This window comes from Balaenoptera acutorostrata, chromosome 17, assembly GCF_949987535.1.
Source record: "Balaenoptera acutorostrata chromosome 17, mBalAcu1.1, whole genome shotgun sequence".
Lineage (NCBI taxonomy): Eukaryota > Metazoa > Chordata > Mammalia > Artiodactyla > Balaenopteridae > Balaenoptera > Balaenoptera acutorostrata.
Genome location: NC_080080.1, coordinates 28,404,225 through 28,417,232, shown reverse-complemented (window position 1 = coordinate 28,417,232; position 13,008 = coordinate 28,404,225). Strand labels below are relative to the sequence as shown.

Sequence of the window (13,008 nt, the reverse complement as noted above, 5' to 3'; positions counted from 1 at the left end):
AGATACAAACTACTATATATAAAACAGATAAACAACAAGATCCTACTGTATAGCATAGGGAACATATTCAGTATCTTGTAATAAACTATAATGGAAAAGAATATGAAAAACAATACATATATGTAAAACTGAATCACTTTGCTGTATACCAGAAACTAACAAAACATTGTAAGTTAACTATACTTCAATAAAAAATAAAAGAAAAAGTGTGCTTTAATGTCATCATTTTCTCTTTGTGTTTGAGCAACTCCGCCAAAATTATTCGAATAGTAGAGCTCTGAAATCCACTCTAAAGTCTTCCATAAGCGGGGGGGAAAAAAAAACCAACCTCAAATACCCAAAACAGAGATGACAGACACGGTTTTTTAGTTGGTTGACTGGGTTCTGCTTTTGTTTGGGGGACAAGAAGAAATAAACCGTAGGAAGGAAAAATGGAAAGTTTTGCCAAGCACAAGTAGCCAGTTTACTGTTTCCTTTTCTTTCTCTCTCATGTGAGTGAAAGGGACTGGAATGAGACCAGAGGAGTAGATGTCTGGACTCTTAAAAATTCTTAGGCTGAAGTTTCCAGTCTTCTGAACAAACCTAGCAAATCAACTGTGATATTGTTGATATACAGCACCCCCATCACATTAGAGGCCACACATTTGGAAACAGGCAGTCTTCCTTGCCTTCTTTTATTTCTCTTTCTACATTTGAGTCATCACCACCACGCTTGCTGGGCCCCCTTAGGCCCTACCATGCCCCCATCATGCTCACCTTTAGCCTCCTCTCTTACACCAATTCCCCCAAAGTCTCGAAACTCTACTGAGTTATTTCTCTCAAAGTGACCAATATCCCACAGTATTCCTCCCACCTCAGTAATGCCCAAGTCCCATCCCTTTCCCACGCCCTCCACCTCCCCAGAGAGTGCTGATTTCATTATGAGAGTACAAATACTGAAGAGGATGTGGAGTAAATTTAAATTTTTAATTCATTTAAAAAATATTATTGAAGGCCTAATATGTACCAAGGAGGTATACACAGCAGAAACCAAATGAAATATAAACCCATATGAATTTCCTTCTGGTGGAATATGTGGTGTTATTTTTAATCTGAAGGTGAACAAGGTCAGTGTGCTTCTTACTACTGAAAACCAACAGAATCCACATGGCTTGATAACAGATAAATTCTCATTCATATCTCTCCTGCCCATCATTTTCCAAATTCCTTCCAACTATTTCGGGTAGCTGTGCTATATACCACATTGCCTCAGCAAAAAAAAAAAAAAAAAAAATTTATTATTGGAGGCCAGAACAGAAAATGTCACAATGTTCAATAACTATTTGAAACTGTGACTACAAAGTCCCCCTATAAACAGGCTATTGTTGTTCTGATAATTTACTGTGTTTTTTGTTTAGTTTTTTGAACATACTACAATTTGGTAGTACGGCATTTGGTATAACTTAGTAAGAAAGGTAAACCACTAAGGCCTTCTTGGTTTTTCTCAAATAATTAAAGCCTGGTCTTTGTAGGCATCTGTTGGTCTGATAAAAATATTTTATAAGTTGTAAAATATTAAATTCATATCGCTTTAGCTACCCAGAACGAAAGGCCACCTGCTGAGATTTAGACAGTAGCAATATCACATTATACTTATTAGCACAACTCAGTGTCATACTTTTCTACCTTCAAAAACTGTGGCTCTAGAAAAAATAATTCCATATTTATTACTATTAAAATCCTAACACCTGCCCCTCAGATTTAAGTCTGTTACATTGTTTTTAAAAAACTGAAGTAAAAATGATATCTTGGAGACTGGTACATAACTATAGTTATTTATGCTACAGTATATTTTTCTAAGTCGGGAATACTCTGGTAAAGTTACTATTTGACCAGTTTAAACATACCAGACAGTTAGCAGAGTGGTGCAGCAGTGTGCTGGGCCCTTAAACATACTAGCAAATAAAACAAGAGTAGAGGAGAAAAGACATGACAATGCAATTTTCTGGCCAACTCTGCAAGAAGAAGAAGGTGGCAACATCATTGCTTAGTGTACTTACTGCTTTACACTTATAAAGCACTCAATAGGTATTTGCTGAAAAACAAATGCAATTCTTGACAACTGCACGCACCCCAGATCAAAACAGGAATAGCTAATATATCAGTTTCATAAAAGGTATACATTTTATAATTTAACTTAAAAAGATATCCGAAACATTACATATTATAAAAATCAAGAGGTCACATGTAAACTATCCCTAAAAAAGTGTTATTTCAAAATCATTAAGATCTAATTTGCATATACTTTCCAGACTTTGCTAAGTCTAAAGAAAACAAAAAAACAACTCACCTCCCATTTTTCAGAAGCACTATTTCCACGTTCACCCGTTCCAATGAGATACAATCTTCCAGTTCCATCTGACAAGGTAACCCAAGTAGAAGATGTGAAATGGATGGATGCGCAAAGGCGATCGTCATATGCTATCAAATCTGTAGGAAGTCGAAACACCTCTCGTGGTTTTCCTAAGGCAGTGTCCTAAAAAGAAGCCAAACATTATAAATGAATCCCTCCCTCTCCGTGACCCATACACACACAGAATAAATATCTTCAGTGCACTGGTTACGCTCCTCTTCAAGAGTAGGTGCCTAATTCCCCTGTCTTTCAGTGTGAGCTGTCCCACTGACTCACTTCTAAGAAATAAAAGTGACGGTATGTGACTTCTCGGACTCGGTCATAAAAGACTTTACATCTTCTATCTTGCTTTCTCTTGGAGTGCACATGGCAGACACACATGAGGAGGAAGTGAGGGCTCCTGACAAAAACCAGCACCCTGTGAGTGAATCATTTCGGGAGTGTACACTTTAGCCCTAGTAAAGCCTTCAGATCACTGCAGTCTTGGCTGACACCTTGGCTACATTCTGTTGAGAAACCCTGGAACAGAACCACCCAGCTAAGCCACTCTGATTTCTCACTGAAACTGTGAGATGACAAACATTTGTTTCAAGTCACTAAGCTCTGAAGTAAGTTGTTACATAGCAATATGGCAGATAATGAATACAATGCAGTAATCTAGTCTTCATTCTTCTCAAGTTTAAAATTAATGATCAGTATTTTTAACTAATTGGAAATACTGCATCATATTCTAAACCCCTACATGGACATTCCTGTGGTATGAAAATGCTGTATTATGCTAAATAACAACTTGGGTTTTTGTTGACACATTTTTATTGTATATATGTCCTTACAATATAAAGTTATAAGATATGGATTACACATCATTAAAATGTTTTACAAGAAAACATATAAAAAGGGCTACAACTGAGAAAATAAACTTCCTCTCATACACCAAACTGTATTCAATTCAATTAATTTTTTTAAAATTTATTCATTTGACTCATTTTATTTTTGGCTGCGTTGGGTCTTCGTTGCTGCGCACAGGCTTTCTCTAGCTGCGGTGAGCGGGAGCCACTTTTTTTTTTTTTTTTTTTTTTTTTTTAATTTTATAGCTACTTTATTTATTTATTTATTTATTTTTGGCTGTGTTGGGTCTTCGGTTCGTGCGAGGGCTTTCTCTGGTTACGGCAAGTGGGGGCCACTCTTCATCGCGGTGCGGGGACCGCTCTTCATCGCGATGCGCGGGCCTTTCACCGTCGCGGCCCCTCCCGTTGCGGGGCACAGGCTCCAGACGCGCAGGCTCAGTAGTTGTGGCTCACGGGCCCAGCCGCTCCGCGGCATGTGGGATCTTCCCAGACCAGGGCTCGAACCCGTGTCCCCTGCATTAGCAGGCAGATTCTCAACCACCGCGCCACCAGGGAAGCCCGGGAGCCACTTTTTATTGCGGTGGCTTCTCTTGTTGTGGAGCACCGGCTCTAGGTGCACAGGCTTCAGTAGTTGTGGCTCTCAGGTTCTAGAGCGCAGGCTCAATAGTTGTGGTGCACGAGCTTAGTTGCTCTGCAGCATGTGGGATCTTCCCGCACCAGGGCTCGAACCCGTGTCCCCTGCATTGGCAGGCAGATTCTTAACCACTGCGCCACCAGGGAAGCCCTCAACTTTTTATTGTTGTTTTAGTTTTTAGTTAGCAGGTTTTCCTGCAGTACAAAAATAATCCTTGACTCATGTATATCATTCCCTGCTCCTAGAACTGTTTAGATCAATATATGTACGTATTAAAAAAATTTAAGTAAACTGTGTCCTTATTAGCCTCAAGTTTTTTAGTGACCCACTGTTTCTTTCTAAAGCATGCAATTTTCTTTAAAACAGCAACTTTCCTTCTTTTTGTACTCATATTTTACTGATTTACATAATATTGCATTAAATAATGAAAATGCAACAACAAACACAGCTGGCATAAAGTTTTTAGAATGACAAAATCTGGGTATTAGTGATATAAAGCTCAACTAACAGAAACAGAATTGTAACAGCATAGTACTGAGTAGCCTACTGGCAATAAACATTAAGCTTACCGTGGTCTTCAGTCAGTATGTTATTCAAAGAGAATAGAGAATATCAGTTAATCCAGTTAGTTAAGTGAAGGCAAGTAAGAGAAATTTTACTGCAGGCTGATGTCTACGTAGGCATTTAGAACATGATGCGGTATTTCCAATTATTGTGAAGGAAATGGACTAGTCAACAAATGATAGTGGAACACTAGGGATCTTTAGGAAAAAAATTACACAAAAATATTCCTTACTCCAGATAGATTAATAAAATAAATGTCTTAAGGGAAAAGTAAAATAACTGTGTTAGAAGATTAATAATGTTTTAATAATCTCAAGGTGGAGAAAGCCTTCCTATGTAAATAAAAGACATGTAGGAGGTAGGGAGAGAAATACTTGCCACAAATATAAAGCAGTACTAATATCTATAACATACAAAGTACCCTTAAAACTCAACAAGAAAGACAAGGTTATTAAAAATATTTTAATGGGAAAAGAATACGAACAGGAAAACTATGGTTTAAAAAAAACGAGCAAAATGCTCAAACTCACTAGTAAAAAAAAATATGATTAAAATAATAAGATATCTCTATTAGCCAGAAAAAAAAAAAATTTCAGACTGTTAATGTCTATTCTTGGCTAAGGTGCCCTGCTGGTGGGAATAGAAATAAGTAGAGGCTTTCAGCAATGATTATAAATCAAATTTTATGATGCATTATATACCATTTAATGTAATTCCACTTCTGGGAATTTATAAGAATACTTGCACATGTACACTAAGATCCATATAACGAGAATGTTTATTTTAACAATGAAAATGATAAACTGTGTCAATAAAAACTAAGATACAACCTAGCTGTTTATCAACAGTAAGTAAGAAAATAGCAGCCCTTGACATCCCAGTGCTAGCCTGGTAGTATCAGCTAGGCCTTGGTTTTGCTATGAGCTGGTGACACTAACAGCTATGTTCTCCTGATGAACATAAACAATTCCACAGAACATCATCATCAGACAAGGCCACTGTGTGACCTCTGTCACCGTAACAGAACAAGACAAAAACAGCATCACCCTGTAATAGCATCTGAACACAGATAAAACAGGAACATTGTCAAAGCTACAAACAGGACCCTAATCCATGTCAATATTACTAACCACAGCTTGAGCCTTGGCCCAGTCTTCTTCCCTCCTTCTGGATAAGACTTATTAAGATATCCATCATGGAATTATCCAGTTTCCTAACAGTATCCAATCCAGAGCAAAGCCCCAGTTTCTTAAATCCTCCCCCAAAATCATCTAATATAAGCTCAATCCTACAATAAGTCCTTTCTAACATCTTCTGAGATACCCTATGGTTCCGCATGGTATGCATTCTCCTCTGCTGCAAAAAGTAATGAATCCAATGTGTTCAACTATAGATGTGTACCTGGCATCTTTGTCTGGAGAGCACTGGCAGAGGAATGGTTAACTGTGGAATAATCATCCTTTGGAATACCAAATAACTGTTAAATATACTGAAGTAGATTTACAATACATCAAAAAGATCACCAAGATAATAACTGGGAAAAAAGATGCAGAATATGTATAAATCCATGTATGTTGAAACAAACATTGTGATGTGACAGCACAGAGTAAGCTGTAGACAGACACGTGCTATTCTGTTAATAGTGTTTACTATTAGGAAAATGAGATCAAAGTGCAACTGGTGGTAAGGGAGATTGGGGGTAAAGAAGAACTTTCCATTACTGCTTCAAATACATTGCTTGACTTTTTTTTTTTTCATATTGAGTAATTTACGTGTGTTATACATAATTAAAGGATGTGAATAAGATAAAATAAAATGGAACTTCTTCCTCAGAATAGTTGTTTCAAAGTAAAAGTTTCTAGTGGTCTCCTCCACTACATGCTCTTCACTATGTCTAATCTAGGGAAGCATTATTAGGAAGCCACTATAAATTATAAAGGTGGTTTTAAGCCATCTTCTTTTAAATACAAGGTTCCACATAACTGAGATTGCTAGGCATCTAATTATCAGATAAATGAGTGCAATATCTAGTAGAATGATTAAGATATTCAAGTTTATAAATGTGAAGCCAATTAATTAAATTAAAATGCAAAAGAAAACATACAGTAATCTCAGTCATATGATAGTTTATGTGAAAGAACCTAAATGTTCCTGATTTTTGAAACCTAATTCTCAAAGAGTACATTTTAATTTTAAATGGACTGTACCAATAAAATATTTTCTTGTGTAAATTAGAGTACTAAATTATTTCTGAATAACCTTCAATAACAGTTTTACAGTGTCCTAATAAGAAAGCTTTATGTAATTAGCATCTATAATGTCCTGGTCCCACCCAATCATTTTCTTCCTCCAGTCAAAAAAAAATTAACGTAACTATGTTCAAAGCTGTTGAAAATCATTCTAACATTTCACAGGTGAATTGCAAAAGAATTAAAATTTCATTGATAAATGGAGCACTTATTGAATGACTACAATGTACAGTATTGTATTAAATAAGTGCTTTGACTTTCTGCCATCTCATTTAATTATTTCCAAACCTTATGAAGTTGAAATTATTATCCCACTTTAAGAAGATAAAGAACTCTGTTCAAAAAGATTAAATAATTTGCCTGGAATTCCACTGCTAGAAAATGGCAGGGCCAATATTCAAATCTTGGTTGACCACACTCCAAAAGTTGGTCTTTCCTGTATTCCACACTTTCTTGAGAAGAAAACACTTCTCAAGTTTTTCTAAACAAATGATACCCCAGAACTCAATGCAACTTACAGAATAACTTCCCACCCCGCCAAAAAAAAAAACCCTAATATGAACGAAACTACCATATTCAGTTTTTCTTTCAGGCTAATATATTACGCACTATTTTAATTAGATTCCTGAGTCAACAAAACATAATACAAAAATCTCAATGTCCACATATTGTATATAAATGACACTCAACAGTAAATAAGTACTGTTTTCATAAACTGTACATATTTATGAAAACATCTCAAAACCATTTGGGGATCTCTTAGTTACAGCTACAAGGAGACAAGCTCTGAACTAACAAAGCATTTTTCTAATACATGTACATTTACAGAAAACACTACTCAAGTTTAAAAAACTGGTCAAGCTAAATTAAATAAGGATGCCATTTACTAGTATTATTAGACATTGACATTTAAAAATTTGCCCTTTTAAAAGGGAGTGATCTTTTTCTGGAGAAAGGCTCTTATCACTAATAACTATTAACTTTATTCGGAAGAAAAAAAAGTCTTCCTTTTCCCTTCTTCTGCTCCCACCCTTTTTTTTTTTTTTTTTTTTTGCTAAAGCTTTATGGAAAGGTGTTTTAAATTAATTGCAATTTGACTGAGTAACGTCTTTATGTACCACAGCTTTCAATAATGCATTAAGCACACACAGTTCCAAGAACTTACTCCACTCGTTTTTCTTTAACCAGGTAAATTACTGGCTCCCTATTAATAAATTCAGCTGTAGAAAATAAGCTAGATTCAGGTCTAGATAAGAACATACTGGCATACAACTGAGCTGGACTAACAAGCAACCTCACAAATGCATGCTTCAAATGGAATCCAGGAACTCTCCTCTCGATCTTTACATGCAATTTAAAGAGGCACCACAAGATGACGCTCTTCTTTAGTAGCAAAAACAGTTTTTCAGATAAACGGAAAAATAAATTAGGACAGAATTAATCCCCTAAATATTAAGAAACAGAACACATTACTTTAAAATAAGCCCTAATATCATAATAAAATGACAAAATAATAAAGAACCATATTTTAAAACACAATTTTCTTTTATTTCCTAAGGAATTTTCTACTTCCTAACTGTACTTCCTCCCAATTGACATTTCTCTAAAATTAACAATTGTAAACCACAAGTTAGACTGACTTAGAAGTATAATGCCTTTATAAACCTGTGTGTTGAACTGCTGCCACCTGCTGGCTCCTGATAAAATCTAACGGTCAAGCAACTTGCGGATTTCCTTTCTTGGGCCCTATAGCCTTCATCTTGACCACAGTAGTGTTTGGTCCAGATTAACATCGATGGTCATTTTTGTAAATCAGCCACAAGAAAAGAACCTCTCTGGGATTTGTGCACATGTGCCTTTGACTCAAAAAAAAAAAAAAATCAGACAATAAAATGTGTATTAGAACTGTTTTCTGCTTTAAAAAAAGTCAATGAGTATCTAGCAGCCAATACTCTCCACCTGCCCCCAACACAGTTCAAAGAGCAAGTCAATTTCCTTTGTTGCTGATCAGAAAAATAATAACAGATTATTCCAATCTGAAACTATTCCAGTTCCAGAAAGCTCTCCAATTCAAGGAAGCCAGCAAAACTTTAATCAAAACCTGACAGATATCAACAAAATCAAAATAAAAAACCAATATAACTTGTGAAAACAAATACAAATATTACAAATGACAGCAAATAGAAACCAATAATGTATCAAAAGAATAACACACTCTAACCAAAAATAATTTATTCCAGGAACTTAAGGAATTATAAAATTAAGGAATGTTATTTTATTTTATTTTTTTAATTTTATTATTATTATTTATTTATTTATTTATTTATTTATTTATTTATTTATTTTTGGCTGTGCTGGGTCTTCGGTTCGTGCGAGGGCTTTCTCTAGTTGCGGCAAGTGGGGGCCACTCTTCATCGCGGTGCGGGGACCGCTCTTCATCGCGGTGCGCGGGCCTTTCACTATCGCGGCCCCTCCCGTTGCGGGGCACAGGCTCCAGACGCGCAGGCTCAGCAGCTGTGGCTCACGGGCCCAGCTGCTCCGTGGCATGTGGGATCTTCCCAGACCAGGGCTCGAACCCGTGTCTCCTGCATTAGCAGGCAGATTCTCAACCACTGCGCCACCAGGGAAGCCCAATTTTATTATTTTTTAATGCATTTTAGTGACATAGGAATTATAGCAGAAATCTTTTTTTTTTTTTAAAGAATGGGGGATTCTTTTTGTTTGTTTGTTTATTTTTTTTTTTATTTATGGCTGTGTTGGGTCTTTGTTTCTGTGCGAGGGCTTTCTCTAGTTGTAGCAAGTGGGGGGCCACTCTTCATCGCGGTGTGCAGGCCTCTCACTATCGTGGCCTCTCTCTTTGTGGAGCACAGGCTCCAGATGTGCAGGCTCAGTAATTGTGGCTCACGGGCTTAGTTGCTCCACGGCATGTGGGATCTTACCAGACCAGGGCTCAAACCCATGTCCCCTGCATTGGCAGGCATACTCTCAACCACTGCGCCACCAGGGAAGCCCCAAGGAATTTTAAAACTACAATGTATCAATTTAATTCACTACACTGATAAATTAATAAAAGGCACACAATCATTAACAATAGGTGGGTTCTGAAAAGGCATGCAATAAAATTCAGCAGGCATAAAAAAAACATTAAATAGAAACAGAATCTCAAAGAAGCAACTTTAGAACAATAAAAGCTATTTATCTAAAACTGACAATAAGTATTCTCTTAAGTAAATTTAAAAGCCATTACAATTAAAATCAAAAGCTAAACAGGGATACTTGCAGTCCACATTATTATTCAACATTGTCTCAGAGGTTCTATCTACATCAATAAGACAAAAATGAAATGACACAGGAATGTTATTTCTACTTTCATAAATACTGGAAAAGGAGAGATAAAACTATTTCCTTTTGCTAAGGATGGAACTGTCTATGTACTTTGAAAACCTAAATGGGAGTATGTAAAAATTACTGAATTGTCAAATAAGGTGACTGCTTATCTAACAAATAGTCTTTATCAATAAGCATCTAGGAAAGAAAACAGAAAAAACTATATTCTATTAATGAGAGGCAGAAACCATAAAATATTCAAGAATAAACTTAATAAGCGTAAGATTAAGGGAAAACTATAAAAATCTTACTTAAGGACATAAAAGATCTAAATAAATGAAAGGATATACCATGTTCTTGGGTAAAAAAAAAAAAAAAAAAAGCCAATTCTCCCCAACAAAAAAAACTACCCACTCTAGCCCAAAACTGGAGATTTCTCTAATAAAAGTTTTAACTAGACTGACTCTGGCCATCAGGCCTAGCTAAGTACAGGGGTAAAGGACACCACTGAAAGAAAACAGAGGAATCAGCAAATCCCCACATATTAAAAGATAAGACTACAAACTCTTTTCTTTCCTTTGGATCCCAGAAAGCCACAATCAGGGCTTAATACGTCTCAGACAAGAAACCAGAGGACTCCTCTCTGAGGACACCTGCCAGCCCAGGAGATATAACTTACAAAAACTAACATTCAGGTCAGGGGATTCTCACTCAAACATACAGTTGTCACTTAACAGTTGGGGAAAAAAATAAAAAAGGTATATATAGGTGTACAGTAGGTCTTTTCGATAGAGGATCTAATAAACTATTTTTAGAGTGTGTATTATGTCCTTTCGACTAAATAATTAAAGGACTTTGTAATCCAATTGCTAAAAAGAGAATACATATGAAGTGCTAAAAGAATTCATGGATGAGAATGACAACTGAGAACTAGGAAAGAATTCACCTTGTAGAACCATTCCCAGAAGTCATGCATTCTAAATTATGGTTTCCTTATTGCTTTCTAAGAGGAAAAAAAAAAAAAACTTTCAAATTTTAACAGGAAACTAAACAAATTTAAATGTACACTATATTTAGGAAGGTGTACATTGCTTTGAACATGTACAAACATACAAAAGAGGTTGTTATTTCAATGTCAAGTTCAAATTGGGGAAGAGAGGGAAGGAAGCTGTTCATATTCTACTGTAAATTAACAAACTGGAAGAGACTTTACTTTGTATACTGCAGCATTCCCAGTGCCTACAATAATGCATAACATAGAGCAGGTATTCAACAAACATTTTGAATGTTGAATGAATAGTATTAAATTAGACTACGTGACTGAGTTAGGCTCCATAAGTCAATATTCTTAAAGAATATCCAGATTTTAGATCTGTCTTTCTAAACAAAACATAACAGAATCTTAAAAAAAAAGTAAAAGCCCTTAAATTTAAAAGACACAATAAAATGCTAACTATGCATATGCAGAGTATGGATGTGTATGATTATGTATGGGAAATATAGCACACATGTATGTCTATAGGGCATCTGGCTGTGTGCATACACTATCCAGTATATAGTGTATATAGTGTATGTGTATATAGTGTCTTTAATGAATCAATAGACAGGCAAAGGGAGACTAAACCAAATAAGGAACTATAACAAATTATTCTAAGGTGTCCACAGAAGCTAGACAATAGGACAGGAAAAGGAATCAGAGACATATTAGTCTTTGCTCTGATTCATGTCAAGTAAGCTATCAAATAAAATTATTTTGAGATAGCCTCACCCACCAGAGGGCAGACAGCAGAAGCAAGAAGAACTATAATCCTGCAGCCTGTGGAACAAAAACCACATTCACAGGAAGATGGACAAGATGAAAAGGCAGAGGGCTATGCACCAGATGAAGGAACAAGATAAAACCCCAGGAAAACAACTAAATGAAGTGGCAATAGGCAACCTTCAAGAAAAAGAATTCAGAATAATGATAGTAAAGATGATCCAGGACCTCGGAAAAGGAATGGAGGCAAAGATCGAGAACATGCAAGAAATGTTTAACGAAGACCTAGAAGAATTAAAGAACAAACAAACAGAGATGAACAATACAATAACTGAAATGAAAACTACACTAGAAGGAATCAATAGCAGAATAACTGAGGCAGAAGAACGGATAAGTGACCTGGAAGACAGAAGGGTGGAATTCACTGCTGCGGAACAGAACAAAGAAAAAAGAATGAAAAGAAATGAGGACAGCCTAAGAGACCTCTGGGACAACATTAAACGCAACAACATTCACATTATAGGGGACCCAGAAGGAGAAGAGAGAGAGAAAGGACCAGAGAAAATATATGAAGAGATTATAGTCGAAAACTTCCCTAACATGGGAAAGGAAATAGCCACCCAAGTCTAGGAAGCGCAGTGAGTCCCATACAGGATAAACCCAAGGAGAAACACGCTGAGACACATAGTAATCAAATTGGCAAAAATTAAAGACAAAGAAAAATTATTGAAAGCAGCAAGTGAAAAACGACAAATAACATACAAGGGAACTCCCATAAGGTTAACAGCTGATTTCTCAGCAGAAACACTACAAGCCAGAAGGGAGTGGCATGATATACTTAAAGTGATGAAAGGGAAGAACCTACAACCAAGATTACTCTACCTGGCAAGGATCTCATTCAGATTCGATGGAGAAATCAAAAGCTTTACAGACAAGCAAAACCTAAGAGAATTCAGCACCACCAAACCAGCTCTACAACAAATGCTAAAGGAACTTCTCTAAGTGGGAAACACAAGAGAAGAAAAGGACCTACAAAAACAAACCCAAAACAATTAAGAAAATGGTCAGAGGAACATACATATCGATAATTAACTTAAATGTGAATGGATTAAATGCTCCAACCAAAAGACACAGGCTTGCTGAATGGATTAAAAAAAAAAGACCCATATATATGCTGTCTACAAGAGACCCACTTCAGACCTAGGGACACATACAGACTGAAAGGGAGGGGATGG

At 36.2% G+C, this 13,008-nt stretch overlaps 1 protein-coding gene across 2 annotated transcripts in view; it reads right to left on the bottom strand.

The window, feature by feature from the left end:
• Positions 1–13,008, bottom strand: part of NUDCD1 (NudC domain containing 1) — an 86,423-nt gene that overhangs the window by 53,732 nt on the left and 19,683 nt on the right. For both annotated transcript variants that reach the window (XM_007188779.3, XM_007188780.2), the window contains exon 3: positions 2,330–2,515. In XM_007188779.3, the coding sequence (XP_007188841.2) occupies positions 2,330–2,515 (186 nt within the window). The remainder of the gene's footprint in view (positions 1–2,329; positions 2,516–13,008) is intronic.